The sequence below is a fragment of the Aquila chrysaetos genome, chromosome 2, assembly GCF_900496995.4.
Source record: "Aquila chrysaetos chrysaetos chromosome 2, bAquChr1.4, whole genome shotgun sequence".
In the NCBI taxonomy this organism is placed as follows: domain Eukaryota; kingdom Metazoa; phylum Chordata; class Aves; order Accipitriformes; family Accipitridae; genus Aquila; species Aquila chrysaetos.
This window is the reverse complement of record NC_044005.1, coordinates 56,322,944-56,343,271: the sequence shown is the minus strand read 5'-3', so window position 1 is coordinate 56,343,271 and position 20,328 is coordinate 56,322,944. Positions and strand designations below refer to the sequence as shown.

General features: G+C 42.6%; 1 protein-coding gene across 1 annotated transcript; it reads left to right on the top strand.

The window, feature by feature from the left end:
• The first annotated feature begins 780 nt into the window (after positions 1-780).
• On the top strand, positions 781-18,646 carry NUS1 (NUS1 dehydrodolichyl diphosphate synthase subunit). The gene is made up of 5 exons (XM_030035741.2): positions 781-1,252; positions 10,752-10,874; positions 13,333-13,485; positions 17,585-17,684; positions 18,414-18,646. The coding sequence occupies exons 1-5, from the start codon at positions 826-828 to the stop codon at positions 18,502-18,504; spliced, it is 894 nt and encodes a 297-aa protein (XP_029891601.1). The 5' UTR covers positions 781-825; the 3' UTR covers positions 18,505-18,646.
• The last annotated feature ends 1,682 nt before the right edge of the window (positions 18,647-20,328 follow it).

Sequence of the window (20,328 nt, the reverse complement as noted above, 5' to 3'; positions counted from 1 at the left end):
CTTGTGCTGCAGAACCACCCAAGGAGGGCTGGCAGCGTGCTTTGAGGGTGAAACACCGCTTAGGAAAGACACCTCGCCGTCAGGCCCGGCTGCCTCTGCGGGGTTCAGATGTCCCCCCCGTTCCGAACTCCGGCGAGAAGACCAAGGCGCGGGGCTGGACGCGGGGGGGGGTGTGTGTTCCTGAGATGAAAGAGCCGGCAAACCGCGCAGCCTCGCCGCCCGGCCGGAGGAAGGGTTATGCGGCCCGAAGCCGAGCGGAGGCGGGCGAGTCTCTGCCCTCACACGCCCCGTCCGCGGCGGCCGCCGCCCCCCCCGCGCTTCCCGCCGCCAGGGGCCGCGGCCCCGCCCCCCGATCCCGCCCCCCCAAGAGGCGGGGCCTGGTCGCCGGCCCCGCCCTCCGGCCCCGCCCCCGGGCCGTCCCCCATCCTCCCCTCCCCTCCCTGGCCCCCGCCCCGTCCCTTCCCTCAGAGCCACGTCATTCGCTCACCGCGGAAGGAAGTGACGCCGGCCTGCCTGGCGGCCAACGGGCGCCCGGCATGTGGCGGGGTGAGAGGTGAAAGATCCGGCGGGGCGGCAGGAAGATGGCTGCGCGGGCGGCGGTTGCCGGGCGGGGGACGCGGACTCAGTGAGGGGATGGCGGCGGGGAGGCAGGCGGCGCGCTGCGGCTGAGGCGCTTATCCCCACCCCCCCCCCCCCTCCTCCTCCCGGTCCGTCCCCTCCGCCCCGCGCCGGTCTCGCGCCTCGTCGTTTTCCCCCCCCCCCCCCCCCGCCCCGCGCGCGCTCCCCCGTCGGTCGAGCCGCCCCCGCGCCTCGCGCCCCCCCCACATGAGCGGGGCGGGCGGGCTGGCGTGGCGCGCGCTGCACGCCCTGCTGCGCGCCCTGCTCGGCCTGCAGCGCGCGCTGCTGGCCTGCCTGCGCGGCCGCCGCCCCGCCACAGCCACCGCCGCCACCGCCGCCGGGCCCCGCGCCTGGCTCTGGCGCCGGGCCGCCTCCGCCGCCGCCTCCTGCGCCCTGCTGGCCCCCGCCGCCGGGGCTTTCGCCTTCCGCAAGGCGGGCGCGGCGCGGCGGAGGGCCGGCGGAGCCGCTCAGGGCCGGCAGAGGTGGCGGTCGGACGGGCGGGCCTTGCAGAAGCTGCCGGTGCACATGGGGCTGGTGGTGACCGAGGAGGAGCCGAGCTACGCGGACATGGCCAGCCTGGTGGTGTGGTGCATGGCGGTGGGCATCTCCTATGTCAGCGTCTACGACCACAATGGTGAGGAGCGGTGGTGGGGGGAATCGCACCGCGGCGGTGCCCCGAGTCCTGGCCCGGGCGGGCAGTCCCCCTCCTGGCAGGCAGGCAGCGCCTGGGCCCGCTGCGCCGGCGGCATGGAGCCAGGGGACCCCCCTCCCTCCCTCCATTCTTCCTTCCTTTCCTCCTTTCCCCCCCATCCTTCCCTCCTTTCCTCCTTTCCCCCCCATCCTTCCCTCCTTTCCTCCTTTCCCCCCATCCTTCCCTCCTTCCCTCCCTCCTTCCATTCTTCCCTCCTTTCCTCCTTCCCCCCCTCCCTCCCTCCATTCTTCCCTCCTTCCCTCCTTCCCCCCTCCATTCTTTCCTGCTTTCTCCCCATCCTTCCCTCCTTCCCCCCCCTCCCTCCCTCCATTCTTCCCTCCTTTCTGTCTTTCCCCCCCATCCTTCCCTCCTTCCCCCCCCAACTCCCTCCCTCCCCCCTTCCCCCGGGGTCTTCCCCAGGCCACCAGCCTCCGCCGTTAATTAATTAATGGGATGGGATGGCTCCTTTCCCATCCCCTGGAGCTGCTTGGCCTCTGCGGAGCTCCTGGTGAGCCTGGGGAATGCTCCGAGTGCCCTCCTGGCCTAAGCTCGTCGGGTGACCCGATTGTGCCCCCTCGCTGGAGGGGGAGGATGGTGGGGCTTTTCTAGAGCCTTGTCCCCAGCCCTGGGCTGACGGGAACTGCTGGCATCCGAGAGCTGTGACCGTGTAGGGTACGGGCTCTTAGCAGAGAAGAGCTTTAGGCTATCTGCTCTTATGAGCTCTGTTTATGAACCCTGTCTGAGCTTCCAGAAGTGGGTGAATGAGAGTAGCTGTCTGTTTTCCTGTACTGTCTCTCGTGAGATGAGACAGGATGGAAGGGTAGTTAAACATGAACATGTGCGTCCTGTGCGCTGTCTGTGTCGTGAAATTAGATTACACGGTCTGCCTTCAGTATAAGGACTGGTGCTACTTGATGTTTGAGTCAAGTCTGAGCCAGTGTTTGTGAAAACTCTGGTGGTTTTTCTTATCCGCTATGTGATTTTATTCTTTACTGGGTCTTGGGTGTAAGACTGTTGAGCTCTTGCTCTTGCAGATACGTTGATTCCATCTCACTATCTTAAAGATAAGCTTAGGGTTTGGATTTAATATTCCATGGAATAATCATGGAACAAATCTCTCTTCCTCATACCTGTCCTTTCCTACTGAAGAGATGAAACCAGCCGTATTCAAGATATTCTTAGGTGAAGCTTTCTACCCAGCTGTTGAGAGATGATCTCTAACCGAGACTAGACAAGCTATCAACTCAGAAGGGCTAATAATACACGAGGTGGGCGGTGCCCTGTTTCTGTCCTCTCCAGAGGTGAAAGCTTTGTGCTGAAGATCCCTGTGCTCTTGATGTCAATGGTGAGACTGTCGAAGACCAGTGTATAACTGTAGGTTTGACCCACTTCTGATGGCTGTCTAGAGATGTCATGCAAATCAGATTAATTCTGTAGATGTATGCCAGGTTAGAGGTACAGTCCGTAATAGTTGTCATCTAGTGCTCTTTCAGGAAAAACTCAACAGTGCATCCCACATAAGTAAGTGGAATCTATTGTCATCAAGTGTGCAAAAGCATCTGAGGTACCCAGGCCTTTCCCTGAGCATAGGCGTTTGTGATTTTTTTTTTTTTTTTTTTTTTTTTAATTTTAAAACCATTGCCGTTAAAAGTTCTGTTTCATGTCTGGTCCTTCATATGTGATACAAGACTCAAATGGCTTGACTTTCACTAAATTCCCTAAGATCTTTTTAAGAAGCTGGGCTTAATACCAGTCACTTAGCGGTTTAAACTGGCCATCTGTGCAGGGCTGTTGTGGAACTTGGTTGTGTTGTGTTTCAGTGGGACAAGACTTCCTCATTTGAAAGTCAAGGAACAGTATAAAATATTTGCATAACATCTCAAGGACATAGAAGACAGCACCTTCTGAAGAGCCATTTATGTGTTGATATTTTTTGCTCTCAGCTTGGAAAGCATTCTAACAGCTTAAATGCTGCAGAACAAACATTGGTACCAAACAAGAGTGAGTTTCCTTCATAGCCTGAAGAGAGACATTTTATTGTGCAGGATCTCTAATTTCTGTCAAACCTCAAATAAGCTATCTGCAGCATTGCCTAATACGTGATGTATGTATGCTTAGTTCCTTTTTGGATCCCTGCATTGTGCTGCACAGATTATATGTATGAGAACTGAATTGAGGAACAGATCCAGCTGAGAGTAATATTTCTTGGTGGTCTTGGTTTTCAGCTTGCTCACTGTGCAACCATTCAGCGCTGAGGAGGGAGAAGGCGCCAGCCAATGCTTAGGTAGCCACTGTCGCTGAGATCCTGTCTGACAGGGAGGAGCCAGCGCTGTCGTCGTGTCTGATGCCTTCATTGTGGAGAAGCTACTTCTGCTTCTCTAGCACATGTGTTGAGATCCAGTCAGATCTAAGACTGACTGTTACAAGACTGTAAATATAATGACCAGAAATGACAAGGTTATGTCCTCTGAAGAGCTGAAATAACCTTGGAGAACAATTGTCTTTGTTAGCAGTTCAGAAAAAAAAAATATATATCTTGGAGATTATTTGCTGCTGGTTCCATGTGTTGTTACGTTCATGCTAAAGTTGCATGTTAAAAGGTTTTGTTAACACCTTTGAAACCTGAAAATACAGCTATGTATTACAGTTTGTTGGAACGTAACTGAAGAAGGCAAGACAATGCAGAGCAACTAAAATGTTTTAAACCAGTGGCCTTTGCTGAACTTTCAGAGTTGATGAGAATAGCCTGCCTTACACGTGCATGTTCTTCATGGGTGTTCAGTGGGTTTTCTGGGATAGCAGCTGCAACTGCTTTTTGCACAGCATCTTGTCAGCTGAGCCTTTTAAACTGGTTTCAGAGAGTGAGCTGGTAGCCACTCGTATGGCTTGAGTATATGCTTACTTCTAGTAATAGCACCTATGTTGCCTTTCTTTTGGTGCTAAGCTCCTTATGGTGTCTGGATTGAGCATACAGCATTTCCAGATAGACTTGTTGTTAAGTAGGATGTTGCACTTGTTGCTAAATCCAGTTCTGAATAACAGCAATGTCTGGAACCCTCAGCAGTAACACTAGTATAGTGAAGGTGAATAAAGTCAGGTACAGCTTGCTCTTATCAGTAGCAGAGGGTGAACCTTAATTATGCTGTGCACTTGTTTTCATCTTCTCACGTGGTGAGACTTACTCTTAGTCTGCTGAGCTGCTTCAGTAAGGTTCTGTGTTCGTACAATTGTACCAGCTATTGACTTATCAAAGATATGTTTTCCCCAGTGATGTTGGCTGTGGTGAAGAAGGAAATACAATGACAAGTGCTCTGAATCTGTGTTAGATGTAGTGAGGGGCACTTCGTTTCCTTTTCCTTCATTGCATATTTGTAGTACTGAGATTCTTCTCGTTGCAACAGGAAACTTTGATTACAAGAGTGGTTTTCCATGGTTGCGTTTTCTGGAAGAAATACTGTGTCAGTTTCCTGTAGAAGGCTTAAATTAAAAATGTGTCCTTAATTGCCCCTTCTATAGGAAGAGAGGGAAGTATGAGGTTCTTTAAAGAAGTGCCAGATAAGCTGTTTGTTTGTTTGTGGTAATGAATTTCTATATTTTCAACAAAATGACTAAATGGAAGGTTGTTTCTGTATTCTTTGGTGTCAAAATAAGTAGCTGCATCCCAGCTGACACTAGTATGTTACAGCAGCTGCACCAGTAACTGTAAGGGCAACTTGGCTGGAGTTGGGCTGATTCTCATGGGCAATTACAGAACCCAATATATTGAAAATGTATTGGCTAATACTCGTGGAACCTGATCAGGTACTTGGCTGCCTTCTCTGAATCCATGAAGATCAGTATTCCGGAAGACTGGGGTAAAAAGGTCTTTGCAGAATGCAAGAGGACCATAACGTAACTGTCTTGTACTGTAATAAATATATGGTGCTATGACTTGCAGTGCTCAAAACTGAGCCGTTGCCCCTCCCTGCCCCAGCAGGCTTGGAGGGCTAAGGTGGCATGCTTTTACTGCCTTGGATGTTTAGGGGCCCTTTACACTCTCCCAATTTTCATTGATACACAGCAGAACAAAGCCATAATAAACTTGATGCTACTATATGCACCTTGGTTATTAAATCCAGATTGACTAAAATTTTAGGGTTTTGATCAAGGATTTATTTCTGTGCATTTCTGTGCTGCCAATCCTATTACTTGGTAGAAATCCAGCCATGCTGGTCAAGACCTTATCTCTGAGGAAATAATGCAGCCTTCTCACAGTCAGAAGGCAGTGATTATGCAATTATATAGTAGCAATTAAAATACCTTCTGGGGAGTAGAAGCCTTTGACCAGCATTATGTACTTCTAACTTTCTTCTTTTAAAGTTACTTTGCCACTCGAGAGCTTGCTTGAGTGTTACTTTTGTCCATCAGTGAAGGTTTCCTGAAATAGTTTGGAACAAGTCTAGCGCGCATTTTGGGAGCTTGCTGCATCTTGGCTTTTGAGTTCTTTGGACTCCTGAATAGATGCTTCAGGTTGAAGGTTTCTTAAAGCCCATAGTATGACTGTATTGAGAACTTTGGTTTCTTCGTTGTGGGTTTAGCTTTCCAGTGAACTCCTTTACTTCGAACAATTTTCTCTTAGAAATTCTTTGAAAGGATACAGTACCGTATGAAGCAAAAGAAATTATTTCATTAGCCCCAAACGTAGGCTTTTAGTCTCTTCCAAATTACTTGGTAGTTAGCTGATCTGATCAATCCATAAAACTTTCTGGGTGTTCTGGGTGTTCACTTCACTGGGGGAGATAAATATGTTGTGGTTTTGTGTTACTGCAACACTTTTGGGAGGTACCAGTATCACATGGCATCTGCTGTGGATCGTCACCCATGTGAAACTTCACGTTCAACAATTGCATTTTGGTGTTTTGTGGTCTGAGGACTCCTCCCAACATTTATTAAAAGGGCTAATGCTAATCTGTAGAAGGTAATCTCCTTATAGGTATGGGTAGTATGAAAGTAGTATCTCTTCTTTTGATTGCTGATAAGCTCTTGTTCTTCTGGTACAGAATGTCCCTCCAAGAAAAAAAAGTGGGAGGAGCGGTCATGTACGAGGTTATAAGTTCTAACTTTAATTATTCCTATATGGTTAGCGCTAGCTTAAGTGGCTTTAATGTGGGTGAAACTTAAGTGACTTCAGCCACTTCCAAACTTGGACTATATTCTGTTCTAGGCTATTGGAGCAGACAAGCCTAATACATTTTTCTAGCTCTCCATATCCTGTGAGGTCCAGTGTAATGACTCAAACCCTGCTTTCCTCCATTATCAACCAGCATGATCCAACGTGAGGATGTAGACAGAAGTTGTTCATATGTTAAAACCGTTTCTTGCATGTACGTTATTTGAATTTGGTTATGATTTGATGTTTCTCAAACTGTTAATACTTTGATGCTTTAAATGGACTTGTTACCTTATGACTCTTCCCTTGTTGGCACTGGCAGGGAGTGGAGAAAAAGCAGATAACTGAAATGCTGTGGAAATGTATTCTTTCCTAGGCTTAACTTTGGTTAAGGTGTTCCCTTGTAAGGAAGAGCTGACTCGTATCCTGTGTTTTACCAGATTCTGCTGCTTTAAAAAGCAGGGCAAGTGAGAATGTTGAACTTTGAGATGCTACCAAGGCGTTAACAGGTGATGGCCGTGGTAGTCTAGCCAGGCAAATGGTTGACACCACCTGGTGTTTCTCTGTGCCGCTTGTTTCCCTCCAGTTCACAATTCCTGTCACTTTGGAGCCTTGCTTCTGCTGAACTCTCAGCCTCTTAATTACAAACTGCATTTGTCGGTGTCTAACCCTGAAATGCTGCAACACCACAGTTGACTGGAAAGGGACATGGCTTGTAACTATTGTAAAACTGAGCAACAGGCACGTGCCCTGGAAAAGACCCGTGTGATGGAGGACTACTGCAGGAAGCTAAAACGCTTCTGGTTTGCCTTAGCTCTGATGGGAACTGATGATCAATAGCAGGTTTCCAGCTTGTGTTGTAAAAACAAGAATTATCCCTGGAAACAGCTCACAAGTTCTCAGTAGTTGGAAAAAAAAAAAAAGTAAACTGAAGTTTTATATTCTCTTTGCTTTGGGAATTATAGTGCTTAAATATGCATAATTCTTAAAACACTTCACTTGCTGGAATATACACATTTGTACCAACTTGCAAAGACTCCAGAGTTCTGACTGAACAAAACTGTTTCTGCTTTTCAAAAACAAAAATTGTTTCTAATGAGAAATAAGAATGACAATTTCATGTTTGTGTTCCATATTAGAAACAGTAGTAAGGCTGAAATTTTCCCCACTTAACAGCAAACAGCTGTTGTATTGCTAAAATTTATGGGACCTCTTGTCAAATATTAACTTTCTATAATGGTAAAATCATATTATGGACTTGCTTTCAACTTGCGTGGAAGACTGAATGAAATTAGAAGGTAGCATTGAATCAAGACTTGAAGTCTTGCTGCCTAGGAACACTTGAATTTTGTTAGTGAGTTGGTCTACTCATGCACTCTTGTTTACTGCATTTATCATGTATAAACTAGCAACAGCATCTTCCAGAACTAACTTGGATATATTTTCAAAGTTTTAAAAAATGAACCTTATAGACAAATAGGTTATTGAGGTACTGTAAAGGAAGGGAGTGTATGTTTGAGCCACAACCACGTAAAATAATTTTTAAAGTCAAGTGTGAATTTGGCCCATGTACATTGCCTCTGGCAGGACTGTATTTGCCATCATATGCATTAGTAAGAAAAAGTCTCTTGTGCCCTGAGTGGGAGACAAAATGCTGAAGGAATAATGTTTCCAAATGCTATTGGCTTTAAATGAAGATTTCGGTTAGTTTGGATCCTCCTGACAGGAGGTCGTAGTGAGGTGGGTGCTGGTCTCTTTTGTCAGGTGGCTGGAGATAGGACAAGAGGATATGGCCTCAAGTTGTGCCAGGGGAGGTTTAGATTGGATATTAGGAAAAATTTCTTTACTGAAAGGGTTGTCAGGCATTGGAACAGGCTGCCCAGGGAAGTGGTTAAGTCACCATCCCTGGAGGTGTTCAAAAAGCGTGTAGACAAGGCACTTCAGGACATGGTTTAGTGGGCATGGTTGACAGTTGGACTTGATGATCATAGAGGTCTTTTCCAACCTAAATGATTCTATGATATTTACTACCTTCTGATGTGCTTCAGGATCTTCTCTGCAGGAAAACTGCAGGTGTGTCAAGGTTGGTGGATCAGTTGGAATTTAGGTGTGGAGGTCTTTCTGAGAAAGACATACTACAACTACTGTAGCTTCCAGTTCGTGTTAAACTGCTATTCCAAGAGCAATGCAGGACCCAGATTTGAACAACTAAGGAGGTGGGTGAGATAAATGAGGAGAGTAGAAGGGGTGTGCTGTTGATATTCAGATAAATCTCAAGAATATATCTAGCAAGTCTTCAGTATCCACTGAAGCCTGTGTGTATTAAAGACCTTCACTTCAGAGCCAGACCAAGTCCTTTATCTGATGTCCCTTTTTACTGAGCAGTAAACACCTTAGTCTATTCTCCTACCTGTTATCCTTAACGTCTGCTTTTACTTTAGAGCTGGAGTGTGGATTCTTAAATCTGTTCTTCCAATCTTTAACAGGATTAGGCAATAACTTTTAATGCGAAAAGAATTGTTATCATTAGTGTTGGGTGGGGAAGGGGAAGAAGAGAGCAGCTGTCTGTTTCCCAGATTGGAAGCCTATCCTAATTGTGCCAACTCTTTTTCTGAATATTGAGCATAGGTTTTTTTTTTTTTCTCATCTTGAAAAGTGGATGGAAGTCAGATGACTTAGAGGTGAGGCACACCTAACCTTGTACAGATCTTACCTGAAGATGGTGTGGGATTAGCAGTTGCAGTAGCTGCACTGCTGCTGACCTTAAGTGTAAGGAAGACAATCAGTGCTAACTCTAGCACAAAACAGACTTATCCAACCAGAGTCGTACCAAACAGTATTATTGAAAGCAGCATTCTCAATTTCTACTATGTATGAATATACACTAGTAAGCAGCAGCACAAAGTGTAACAATTTAACTTTAGTTTAGACTTAAAGTATTCTAACGCTTTTCTTTCTATCAAGGTTGCTGCCTTAGTGAGATTTGCTTGTCTGTCAGCATGTGAAATCAGTTATAAGCATCAGTAACACTTGTGTAATAAAGTAAATTTTTTTTTCACAGGAAGTATCCAGGATGGGAGGAAAACCAGATGCTTACCACCTATTAAAACCTCTAGTGAAGCCTGTATAAAAATACTAACTCACTAGGCCTAAAGGCTAGCATATTACATAAATGGAGTTGTATCATTTCATGTTGCAAACTAACTCCCTAGTGTATTATGGTCTTAACCCAATGCTTACATGCTGTTTGACCACTACTGATGTAGAAACTGCTATTTGTAGCAGTTTCTAATCCTAGAATCAGGTTGAGGTGATGAATCGTGAGCCTGATCATAAAATTGTATACAAGTTCAGTGTTTCTTCTAAGATTATTGTGTGGGCATTTTTAGACTGGCCAGGAGAAGTGCTTGACACAAAGGATTTCTGAATGAAACTTACACTCTTAGTAACAACCTCTGAATACAATGTGATAAAAGCGTTATCAATTCCTAAGTAAATATGCTTAGCTACGCTTTTGCATTGTAAATATTTAAGCTGTAACACTTAATTTTTACTCTGGCTTTTAATTAGAAATAGTTCTGTTGTGTCCCTCTTAAGAGCTAGAATTTGCTTTAGAACAAGAACCCAAGTATGTTTGGTTAAGCAAGTTTTTGTAATCTCCTGCACTCAGAATGTGTCTACCATAAACATGTAAATATAAAAAGACCTTGAGGAGTGCATTAAATCCTTGGAATATACAACTTGTGAAATCCTCTTATTAGGAAATCCATGGCATTGGCCATGGCATAAGAGTGGACAGTTACTGTGGCCTGATATGCTGATTTAGTCTTCTGGCTCTTGCTTTGTGGTGACTTGCTTTGTTAGCCTGCAGCCTTAGAGGTGTGGTAGTAAGTGGTACCAGACTTAAGCTGAAAATCTACAGCAGCATGGGCATGAAAGAAACTTGGTGTTAATCTGACTTGGTGGCCCTGTGCTGGTAGAGTATTGCTATCTCAAAACCATTGCTAGCATACTAAGGACAATGAACTGGGTCTTAAACGATCCCTTATGCAATTGCAGCTTGCTACTTAAACCAGGCTGAGTGAAAGAGGAACGAAACCACATGAGTTTTCTTTCCAAGGTCACTGAAATTAGTCATGTGCAGTAGCATTTGCTTTGGTTTCTTATCATACTTGTGAACTCCAGTTTGAAACCAGTACTGACTACCTGATTCTTTTTTCTTCCTGCCTAGTGTAAGATTTATTTTGGAGCATTCTTTATAGGAGTTGGCTGACATGCAACCTTTTTTTAAAGGTATTTTCAAGAGGAATAATTCAAGATTGATGGATGAAATTTTAAAACAGCAGCAAGAACTCTTAGGACTAGATTGCTCCAAGTACACCGTGGAATTTGCAAATCAAGACAAAGCTGATCAAGGTAAGATGAATTGCAAGGAGGAATTTGGTATGACTGTAAACAGCTGTATATAAATCATAACGCTGCTTTTACTTAAATGCATTCCTGTGTACAGTGACCTTTTCCTTCATTAAGCGCTGATTATCAGAACACATGCAACTTTCCTGGGCTAGTATTAAACTTTCATTGTGCTTATTTGTTCTTAACTAATAGTGAAGTGTTGCGTTCTCCTTCCCATAGTGATCATTACTGGGTAGCCTGATCTTCAGTTTAGCCTGACTGTTGTGCCATGACCCCTTTAATGCATCAGTGTAGCTCAACTCCCCACTGTTTCACTGAGATGAATTCTTTTGCTGAGAGAGCTGAAAAAGCACTGGAGTAAGCATAAGGGAACTGATGTCAAATTAACAATGCGTGTGCTTCCATCTTTCCAAACTTATACCTCAAAGTGGGGAGGAAGAAGGGAAAGAGCAAAACTGCTGGTTGTCATGGCAATGTATAATGACACCAGGAAGGTAAAGTGTCTAAGTTTGGAGGAAAAAAAAAAAAAAAAAAAAAATCATCTGTGGTAGCAGCTTTTGCATGTAGTGGAAGTGGAAAACAGGAGTATGTTTCAAAATTAATGTTCCTTATTTGATACTATCTGCTGCAAGTATTCATTTAGGTATGCTGACTAACACAAATGTTAGAAGTCCGTTCAAAATGTAGTAAATCACAAGTATGTACTTACTAAAGCAGGCCTTTGCCTTAGAGGGATAGGCTGATACACTTAAAGCTCTCCTAACTGCAACTCATAGTATTTAAACAGGTCTCATAAAATAAACAAACAAAACCAAACCAAAAACCAAAACAACCCTTATCACATTACATAGTTCAAAGACTTAACAATAAGACTACACTTCACAAGCTGTAATACATTTAGCTGCATTTAAGATGCTGCTGGCTGAATTTTGCTTCCCCTGCAAGGGCTGATAGGATGGTGAAATCCTTTGTGCCAGTTTTCCAGTATAAAGTCCAATGTTGTAGCATTAACTTGCCTTATAAGCACCTTAGGCTAAGGTGCTACCATTTACATGGAAACACCCAAGTTCCGTGTTATTTCTCTTTATTCCTGTGAAGGTTGAAATAAACAGCAGAAAACAGGGTAGACAGGTTGTTAATGTCTTAAAATCTAGCATACTTAGCTGCACTTACTTAAATCAGGGTATTTACGTCTAGACCAAATGAACTACTGAAAGACTGCTCTGACTTGCTGACTGAAAGGGCACGTTTAAGTCTCAGCAACCTTTTGTGTTGAAATATATGAAAAGCAGAGGTGTTTTCTGTTCTCTTTAGAATTTTTCATTCTTACTTAGAAGGCTCCACAGTCAGATCAGACACTTCATACTTTGAACTGAACAAGCTGACATCTATCCAGTTTATAATATTAAACTGCAATTTTTCACTTCTGAGAAGCAAAATGGCATGCCTTAGATTTATGAATACTGTTAGAGAAATATTCTTTAACATAGGACATACGACAAATCAAACAATATCAAGGAACAATTATTTTCATTGTGGTGGCTTTGGATAGAAGTGAGGTTTTTTTTAGATGTTCTTAGGAGTCTTCTGACTGTATTCTGTGGTCCTTTGCAGTCAGCTTCTGCACTTTTAAGAAATGCTATTTTTAAGTATCTGGTTATAACTATCATAAGTTCTCTATAAGTCTAATGTGTCCACACACTAGTACTTAACCCAGTTACTTCAGGCTGGGTTTAGTACACTGTCTGTAGCCTTCAGCTACCTTGGTAAGTTTACCTCTTAAGTACCTTATCAAAACTGGCAATGATGCAAGTCGAAGTGCGAGAAGACTCTTACCTCACAACAGTGTAGACAGTAAGATTGTTGTGAAATGTCCTCAAGTCACAGATGTAATTTAAGATTAATGGATTAACTCTGGTACCTAGCTTCTCTGTAGCAATCCTAAATCAATATTGTAACTCTTGCATCAATTTTGAAGTGCTACTGAAAGATCCTGTGATCATACTCAGCATACTTAATCATTGTGTCACATGAATGTCCACAGTAGCTGTTTTAGGGTAGGAATTAGGTCTTTTTTTTCCATTCCCTGAACTGCAAGTCTTTCTGCATTGTTTACCAGCCCCCAAGTTACTGTCTAGGCACCTTCCTCTCACTGCTTTGCCTGATAGTGTAAGAACCAATGCAAATTCCCTGGAAGACTTTTTATTTCAAGACTGACATTAATCCACTTTTCACAAGACTCCTCCAAATATTTGCCTTAAACTTGTGCTTTAGTAATCCAGCAAATCCAGAAGACACCTACCCACTTCTGTAAGAGATGGATGAGAGAAATCTATCACTAGTTGTATAATATATGAAGTAAACTACAAGTTACTTTCAGTCATACCCTGTGAATGTCTAAAGCACATTCAAAACAACTATATTTCTGTTGCTTTTAAACTGTGTTTTGTACTTGCAGTTTTAAATTGCCAATCTGCATTGAAGGTGCTGTCTCCAGAAGATGGAAAAGCAGACATAGTAAAAGCTGCTCAGAACTTTTGTCAGTTGGTAGCACAGCAGCAAAGAACATACACAGACCTGGATGTGAATGTGTTAGACAACTTATTAAGTAGTAAGTATGGCATGGTCTGTGGGGAGGAGGGGAAAGAGTACTTGATTCATAACGGATTTTGTTTCTAGTATATTTATTGCTTAGAACATATGCATCTTGATACTTAGTCTATCAGGGTAAGTTATGATTATTGCTTTCAGGCTTCTGCTAAAAATTTCTTACTGGTTTACTCCCTTTTGAGCTTTTTCTTTAAGCAGAAAAAGGAAACCTTAAGCTAAATTGGAGAGTCTCAGCTTTGCAGAGTTTATAACCTCTGTAGGATGTTCTGCAATGAGCTTTCTCAAAAAGTACTGCTGGGATTACCTGAAACTAGGCTATTGTAACTTAGGTTAACTTGTTGCAAGTTAGCATGCTGCAAACCAGAGTATGGACAGAGAGTCTTTTCAAGATCTAGTTACAGCAATTAAAGCTGTTACTGCTGCCTAACTACCACCCTGAGTGCAAATGACGGAGCACTTGCTGGTATTTTGCTGCTGTATAACCCACACTAGCTTAGTTACCTTCATTACTAATTCCTGCAGATTACTGACTGTGCACTGAGGTGCGTAGCTACATGCAATAGCTATGAAAAGGGCAGGGCTGCCCTATTCTCATATCTGGGAGAAGTAGTTTAGAACAAGCCTCCACCTCCCCAGTGGTGCTATGGAGCTATAACAGTTGCTCTGCTTTCCTAGGTGATCCATGCAGCTGTAATTAGCTCGGCAGGGTTCAGGTTTCAGATTGCACACTTCAACTTGGATGTCTGCAGGCACATTATTGTGGCTCTCGTTAATTGGACTTCAGAGAGTGATTTTTCTCAAATGGGTGGTCGGCCGAGTTGCTTTGCATATTGACTACCGTGGCAGTTTGGACACTTTAATCTTAATTTCAAACTAAATTCTATTCCTGTTGTCAGCATGCTGCATGATAGCTTCTCACTGTAATGGAATTATTAAATGTATTAAATAAAGCACCTGAAGAAGTAACTTAGACATCTATCCTGTTATATCCCAAAGGCAATTTAAGGAAACGAATAATTGCTTCTTAAAATAGTCTCTCACTTCCTGTAGAACTGGTGATAGTTGATACTACGTATGTATTTTGGCCAGTGATGTTTAACTGGAGCTTCTGAAACACTTGTTCACGATCTTCTGTCCATGCATTTAAGTGTCTGGGTATGTTAAAAGTATTAGGTCCAATCTTACTTGAGCAGACTTATTGTTCGAGTAATGCATGCTAGCTGAGCACAGAAAGAGAAATCTAGACTTTTAGTCTGTCAAAGCTGTAAACTTTGAAAACAGACTGTTTAATCTATGTGGCTAATAACTAAGGATGGTATTTGTAACTAGTCCTGCTTATTAATTTGCTTGGGTTTAATGTTTAGGACAGTTGAAGGTGAAGAACTAGTCTTTCATGACTTATTTAGCTTATGAAACTAACTCAGTTGTAGGCAAATTTAGTTTCTGTGCATCCTTAATGGAAAGGTATTGAATGTAAACATCTGTGAGTTACAGATCTAAGTTGAGAGTGAGTTCTGAAAAGCAGTACTTGAGTAGCTATATTTTTAGGGTTTGTATTCATGGTGACTTCTGTAAGATTCTGGTTTTTCACATTTTGATTTAAGTACCTGATAATGTAGTGTTTTAACTTTCTGTTCATATTTAGGATGCAGTTATTGAAGTCTAGTCCTAATATGGTATGGTTCTAGCTTGTTATGTGGCTTTTCTGGTTCTTAATCCAGTCATGCTCTAATTCTTACAGCTTGAGTTTTCTCTGGTGTAAGAGTACTTTCTTCTGAGCAATGCCTCAGCTAACCAGCTTGTTTTCAGAAAAGTAGTTGTCAACTGCATTATAATATTGTCCCTACTTGCTGTCTGCCTTCCCAGTAAAGAACATGACTATCAATTAAGGCTGTTCAAGTTGCCCTGTAAAATCTGTGTGGGGAAGAGAAGGGTGGTAGTGCTGTCAGCTCTACAGATTCCTTCATGTTCCTCTCTCAGAACTCCTGACCTAGAAGGGATGTTGCCAGACTCCTGTTCCTTGAGTCTTTAAGTCTTTTGGCCTTTTTTTTTTTTTTTTGAGTCTGCTCCCAAATCCTTCTATCTTGCGTGTGCTAAACTTGAAGAGTGCTGTAACTCCAGCAGCTCTGAGGGAACTTCCACCTGTAAAGTATCTGTAGTGTTGATATGTTTAGGTAGAGAAATGGATGCAGAAAGCACGGTACTGTTGGATAGGCTGTTCTGACAGTAATACTACAGTGTATGTTTTCATTTTCCTTCAGATAGGAACCAGAAGGAAATATTAGCATTAACTGGGCTCTCTGAAGGTCTTTTCCTGTTTGAAAAGCCATTGCAGTGTTGAAGATCCTGCTGTTGAACTGGCCAGCTGAGGAGTACTCAGCTACTGAATCAGCTGATGAGTAAAACTGTCCACTTCCTCCAGAGTCCCCACTTCTAAGTATTCACTGCTTCCCTGCAAAGCTCTTTCATACTAACATGCTAGCTTCTGAACACATAAGTGGCTTTTGCTTTATGTATTTTTTTTTTTCTTAACTTTGAGATAAGATTTGGACTGTGGCACAAGGCGCTCATATCCAAGTACTTCATCCTTCCTTAGAAATGCACAGGCTTGGGAAAATAGCTTCTTTGCCTCTGGTAAAAGGATTACTATTGTTGTGGTTCAGTGGGGAGGGAGGATGTGAAGTTTTTGAAGTCTCCAGCGTCAGTTTCAAAACCTGGGTGGAGCAAAATCTGATAGGACATTAGTTTCCTGTTCTGTTATTCCCAAAGTTAAGTTCCTCTACATCTAAACTTAAACTTGTAAAAGGCTCTTGACTGGTTTGGGGGTTTTTTTTGTTTGGGTTTTTTTGTTGTTGTTGTTAAACAAGTGAGAAAAGAATTGAGAAGTAACATCTGAAGTTCAGAGCAAATAGGCAGTATTAAACTTTATCTGTTAAATGTAGGCTTTATGCAGTGTAAGCACCCTTGCAGTTAACTTGTAGAATTAGTGGGTAATGGAGGGGGTAGCAAGAAATAGCATGCAATAATCATGACTGATTGCAGCATTATAGCAAAGTAGGGTTATGACTGCTGGAATGTTTTTCAGATGAGCTAGGTAGGTGCATGAAGAAAGCTTACCTTCTTGGGTCCCCTTGGGGTACTATACTGGTTTTCACATGTTGCCCTAATCAACTTGCTAGAATTAGCAGGGAAAGCTGGACTAAGACTGTTCATTCTAAGCTTATTGCCTATCTGTCAATTTTAGCCTGGAGTAGCTCAGACATGGCAGAGGTGTATGGAAAAGGGAGACAGTGTCGTTTGGCCACTGATTGTCTTCAACCTCAGAAGATCAGTAGGATGCTCTCAGTAGTGGAATGACAGTGACTGGGGTTTTAAGGTATGGGTAGTAAGAATGGGCACCTAGTGACCTGTTTTCCTCACTCATCTAACCAGAAAGATGTCACCTGCAACAGTTTGTCTGAAATTTCATAGTAAAAGTTTAAATTATCTAGCTCCATACTGAGACACAATTCATCTGACGGTATTTTTTTTTACAACTTGTTTTCTTGATGGTCTGTGATATCAAGTTGTTCTTCAGTGGAACCTCCTTAAGTGGTTTTAGGTTTTGGTTTGTTTTTTTGTTTTTTTTTTTTTTTGTGTGTGTGTGTTAACAGTCCTTTTATTCTGTTTGACTGCAGTAGGTATGGGTCAGGGTACAGCATGTTCTATGGTACTAAAATCCAGTTTGCCAAGACAAAACTAGAACAAGTTAGTTTAAACAGCGGTGTTAAGGTTTGCTTTTATTCAAAACAATGTAACTGTTCCTATAACTTCCTTACCAAGTCTTTTGAAAACTACCTGACATAAAAATAACAGTCCAGCTGGACCTGCAGTGGCTGCGTAAGCTTTTGCTCAGTTGGTCCTGTTCAGGTGGTACAAGACCAGTCTGTCCTCCTGGGCTTTTAATTGTTAACTTGTCCTCAGGAGCTTCACTTCATTTAAAAAAAAAAAAAAAAAAAAAAAAAAAATGCATTTAATGAAAAAGCAGACGCCTTAGGGTTTAGAATTAAAACAAATGTTCTGGTGAATTTAATGAAAGCTAATTTAACTTGTTCTTACAGGTACAAATGGATTTCCTGATCCTGATTTAGTCTTGAAGTTTGGTCCCGTGGACAGCACGTTAGGATTCCTTCCATGGCACATCAGACTGACAGAAATCATGTGAGTTGCCTATAAATGCTGTGAAACAGGTTGGAATAATATCTAACTAAACAAGTCTTTGTGACTTACTTTATGGAAATAGCCATAAGAGTAGATCTGTCTAAACAAAGGTGTTGGGAGATTGATTTGAGGTTATTTAAGAATTGTTAAATGAAACCTGTCAAACATGGCAACCATTGTTGCTCCTTCAGCCACAATTAGGCAACAGCAGACTTTACTCTTCAGGTTTAAGGAACAATTTGTGTCACCATCTAGTCTCAGTGGTCCAATCCCAGTTCTGTCGGTGTTCCTTGTGTGGATTTTGAGTGGCTTACAGGTTTCTAACAGGGAAACTAAGGGTATAAGGGAAATAAGATACTGTAAGATGATCATGTCTCTGGATTACTTTCCAATTTTGGCAATAACTGCACTGACTAGAGCTGCCGTATTTCTTAAATCTGAGAGCATTTATAGGGCACTTAAATGTCTGGGCAGACCTGTGCTTCTCCAACTTCCTCAGTAATTTGAAGTGCCCTGTGTGCTCTAATGAGTAGGCTTTGATTTAGAGGGTGACAAGGTATTAACAGCTAATTTAATTAGTGGAGCTGAGTGACAATAATGGTGTTGAGAACAACTTTACAAGGTTACTAAGACAATAGCTTGTTTTAAGTAGTGATATTCCTGGCTGGCCATATGAGTTGTGTGGTGTTTATAAAAGCTTATTTTAACTTTTCTAACTTGCTTTCTCAGTTCTTTGCCTTCCCACCTGAACATCAGCTATGAAGACTTTTTCTCTGCCCTCCATCACTATGCAGCCTGTGAGCAGCGCTGGGGAAAGTGACTTCTGGCTGAGCACATGGAGTCAGGCTTTCTGTGGGAAGGAACTGATGTCTGTTTACAAGCACCTGTGACCCATAAGTCTGGTTCATAGTCCTTTCTTAATTTATCAACAAATTCAATAAAGTGTCTTACCTTTCTAGAGAGTCTGTGTGAATACCTGAGAATCTATGGGGAGGGGGAAATTCACAGATTACCTTCATGAAAAAGACAGTTATTGCAAGCAAAGCTGTTCAAAGCTGAATTACCCTCACTTGGACATCAAAGTGATGAAAAGAACATGCAAGAATTAAGTCTTGTGAAATCTACAGGACAACATAATTAGGAGTTCCATGCCCTGAAGTTCCTTAAATCCAAGGAAGAACTCTCATGTCAGCTTGTTTCTTTTTAATTCTTCATGGTCAGGCATTTCGGAGCTAATCACTGGTTTATCTTCAGATATATTTACTATATAATGTGTGAATTCCAGAGGGCTCAGTTCTGTTAACTGAGACTAGAGACTGCTACTTGGCTGTGATGACTAAGCCAGCAAGAGGTATCAAGTTCTAGAAATACTGAGAAGATTCCATAAAAAGGAATGGAAGCTTCTATGGTAAGCGGATTAGGCAGTCTGTGTAGCACTACCCATCCCCTCTTTTTTTTAAGAGGTAAAATCAAAGTATTCCTACAGCCCTGAGTGAAACTTCTCAGCATCGGGTCAGTTTTCCATAGGGAATAAGCATAAACAGTACTATGTATTGTTTGTATACCTATTTTCCCCATAAACTTCTCACTTAAGGTGACAAGCTGGCTAAGGCTCTGGCATCACTTGCTGAAAAATCTGAAAATGGACTAGGTCCACTTCCATGGCTAATGTGACTTGCTTGTTGTGCTCGTGTACCCAGCAGGAGAGTCTGCTTAAGCCTTTTGTTAGGTTTGTTCTGAACTGTGCATTTAGAAGTTTGAATGGGAGTCTGCAGCAAACAAAGAAGATGAAGTTGCACTACAGTGTCTCAAAACTGAGATAACTAAATAGATATATTGGCTAAATAGTCTTCATCGTGGAATGCCCTAGTCAAGTTACATTCCTATTGTTGGAAGTAATTTGAAATTGAAAGTCTTTATAGCAGCATTTGGACAAAGCAATATCTTTAGAGCTGTATTACTGGAGACAAACATTAATATTGCAGCCTTCTGCCCTGCAGGCTGTAGAATTGGACACTTCATTCTGGAAGTGTTTCCTTCTTTCCTCCCCTCTTCAAAATGAGTCTGGCTTTATCTCCTTCAGGATAGGCATGTCACTAGAAAGGAAAACGACTGCTTTTAAAAGGGAATTGCCAGATTTTAAATGAGTGTCTGCTTCTTTGTGAAACTGTATTTTAACTGTTGTAGCTTGATGTAATGTTATAAAGCAGATTGCATAAACTCTTAACTGCAGTTTTTTGTCATACTGAGATCAGATTGCAGTTACAGGAGAGACCTGTGGTCTACTTTATCTCATAAAAGAGAAGGGGCTGTTTAATCAATTAACTAATGGTCTTGACATCAAATAATGTTCCATATGAGCTGGAATGCTTAAGAGTACAGTTGGCTGCCTTTTGCAGACTGGTCTCTGATGTTTGCCAGTTACAGTATTGCAGAGAAGATACAGTCGTGCAATGTTTCATGGGTTCTGTCATTGCCTTGGGAAAGTTTTCTCACTGAATGTTAAGTTTTAACTCTTCTGTGGTGAGCGGATAGCCTGTTGGAGGGTATCTTGAGTATTGAACTTTAACTGTAATATGAATTTTGTTTCATTAAAATGTAAGGTTGTGTTTAAGTTACCATATGTGAGTGTTACTGTGTTACT

What these genes read in the sequence shown, in the direction of transcription:
- NUS1 (XM_030035741.2), top strand. Translation starts at nt 826, where the DNA reads ATGAGCGGGGCGGGCGGGCTGGCGTGGCGCGCGCTGCACGCCCTGCTG. An exon ending in GTTAGACAACTTATTAAGTA is followed by an intron (nt 13,486 to 17,584) that starts GTAAGTATGGCA and finishes TTGTTCTTACAG; the next exon opens with GTACAAATGGATTTCCTGAT. An exon ending in ATCAGACTGACAGAAATCAT is followed by an intron (nt 17,685 to 18,413) that starts GTGAGTTGCCTA and finishes TTGCTTTCTCAG; the next exon opens with TTCTTTGCCTTCCCACCTGA.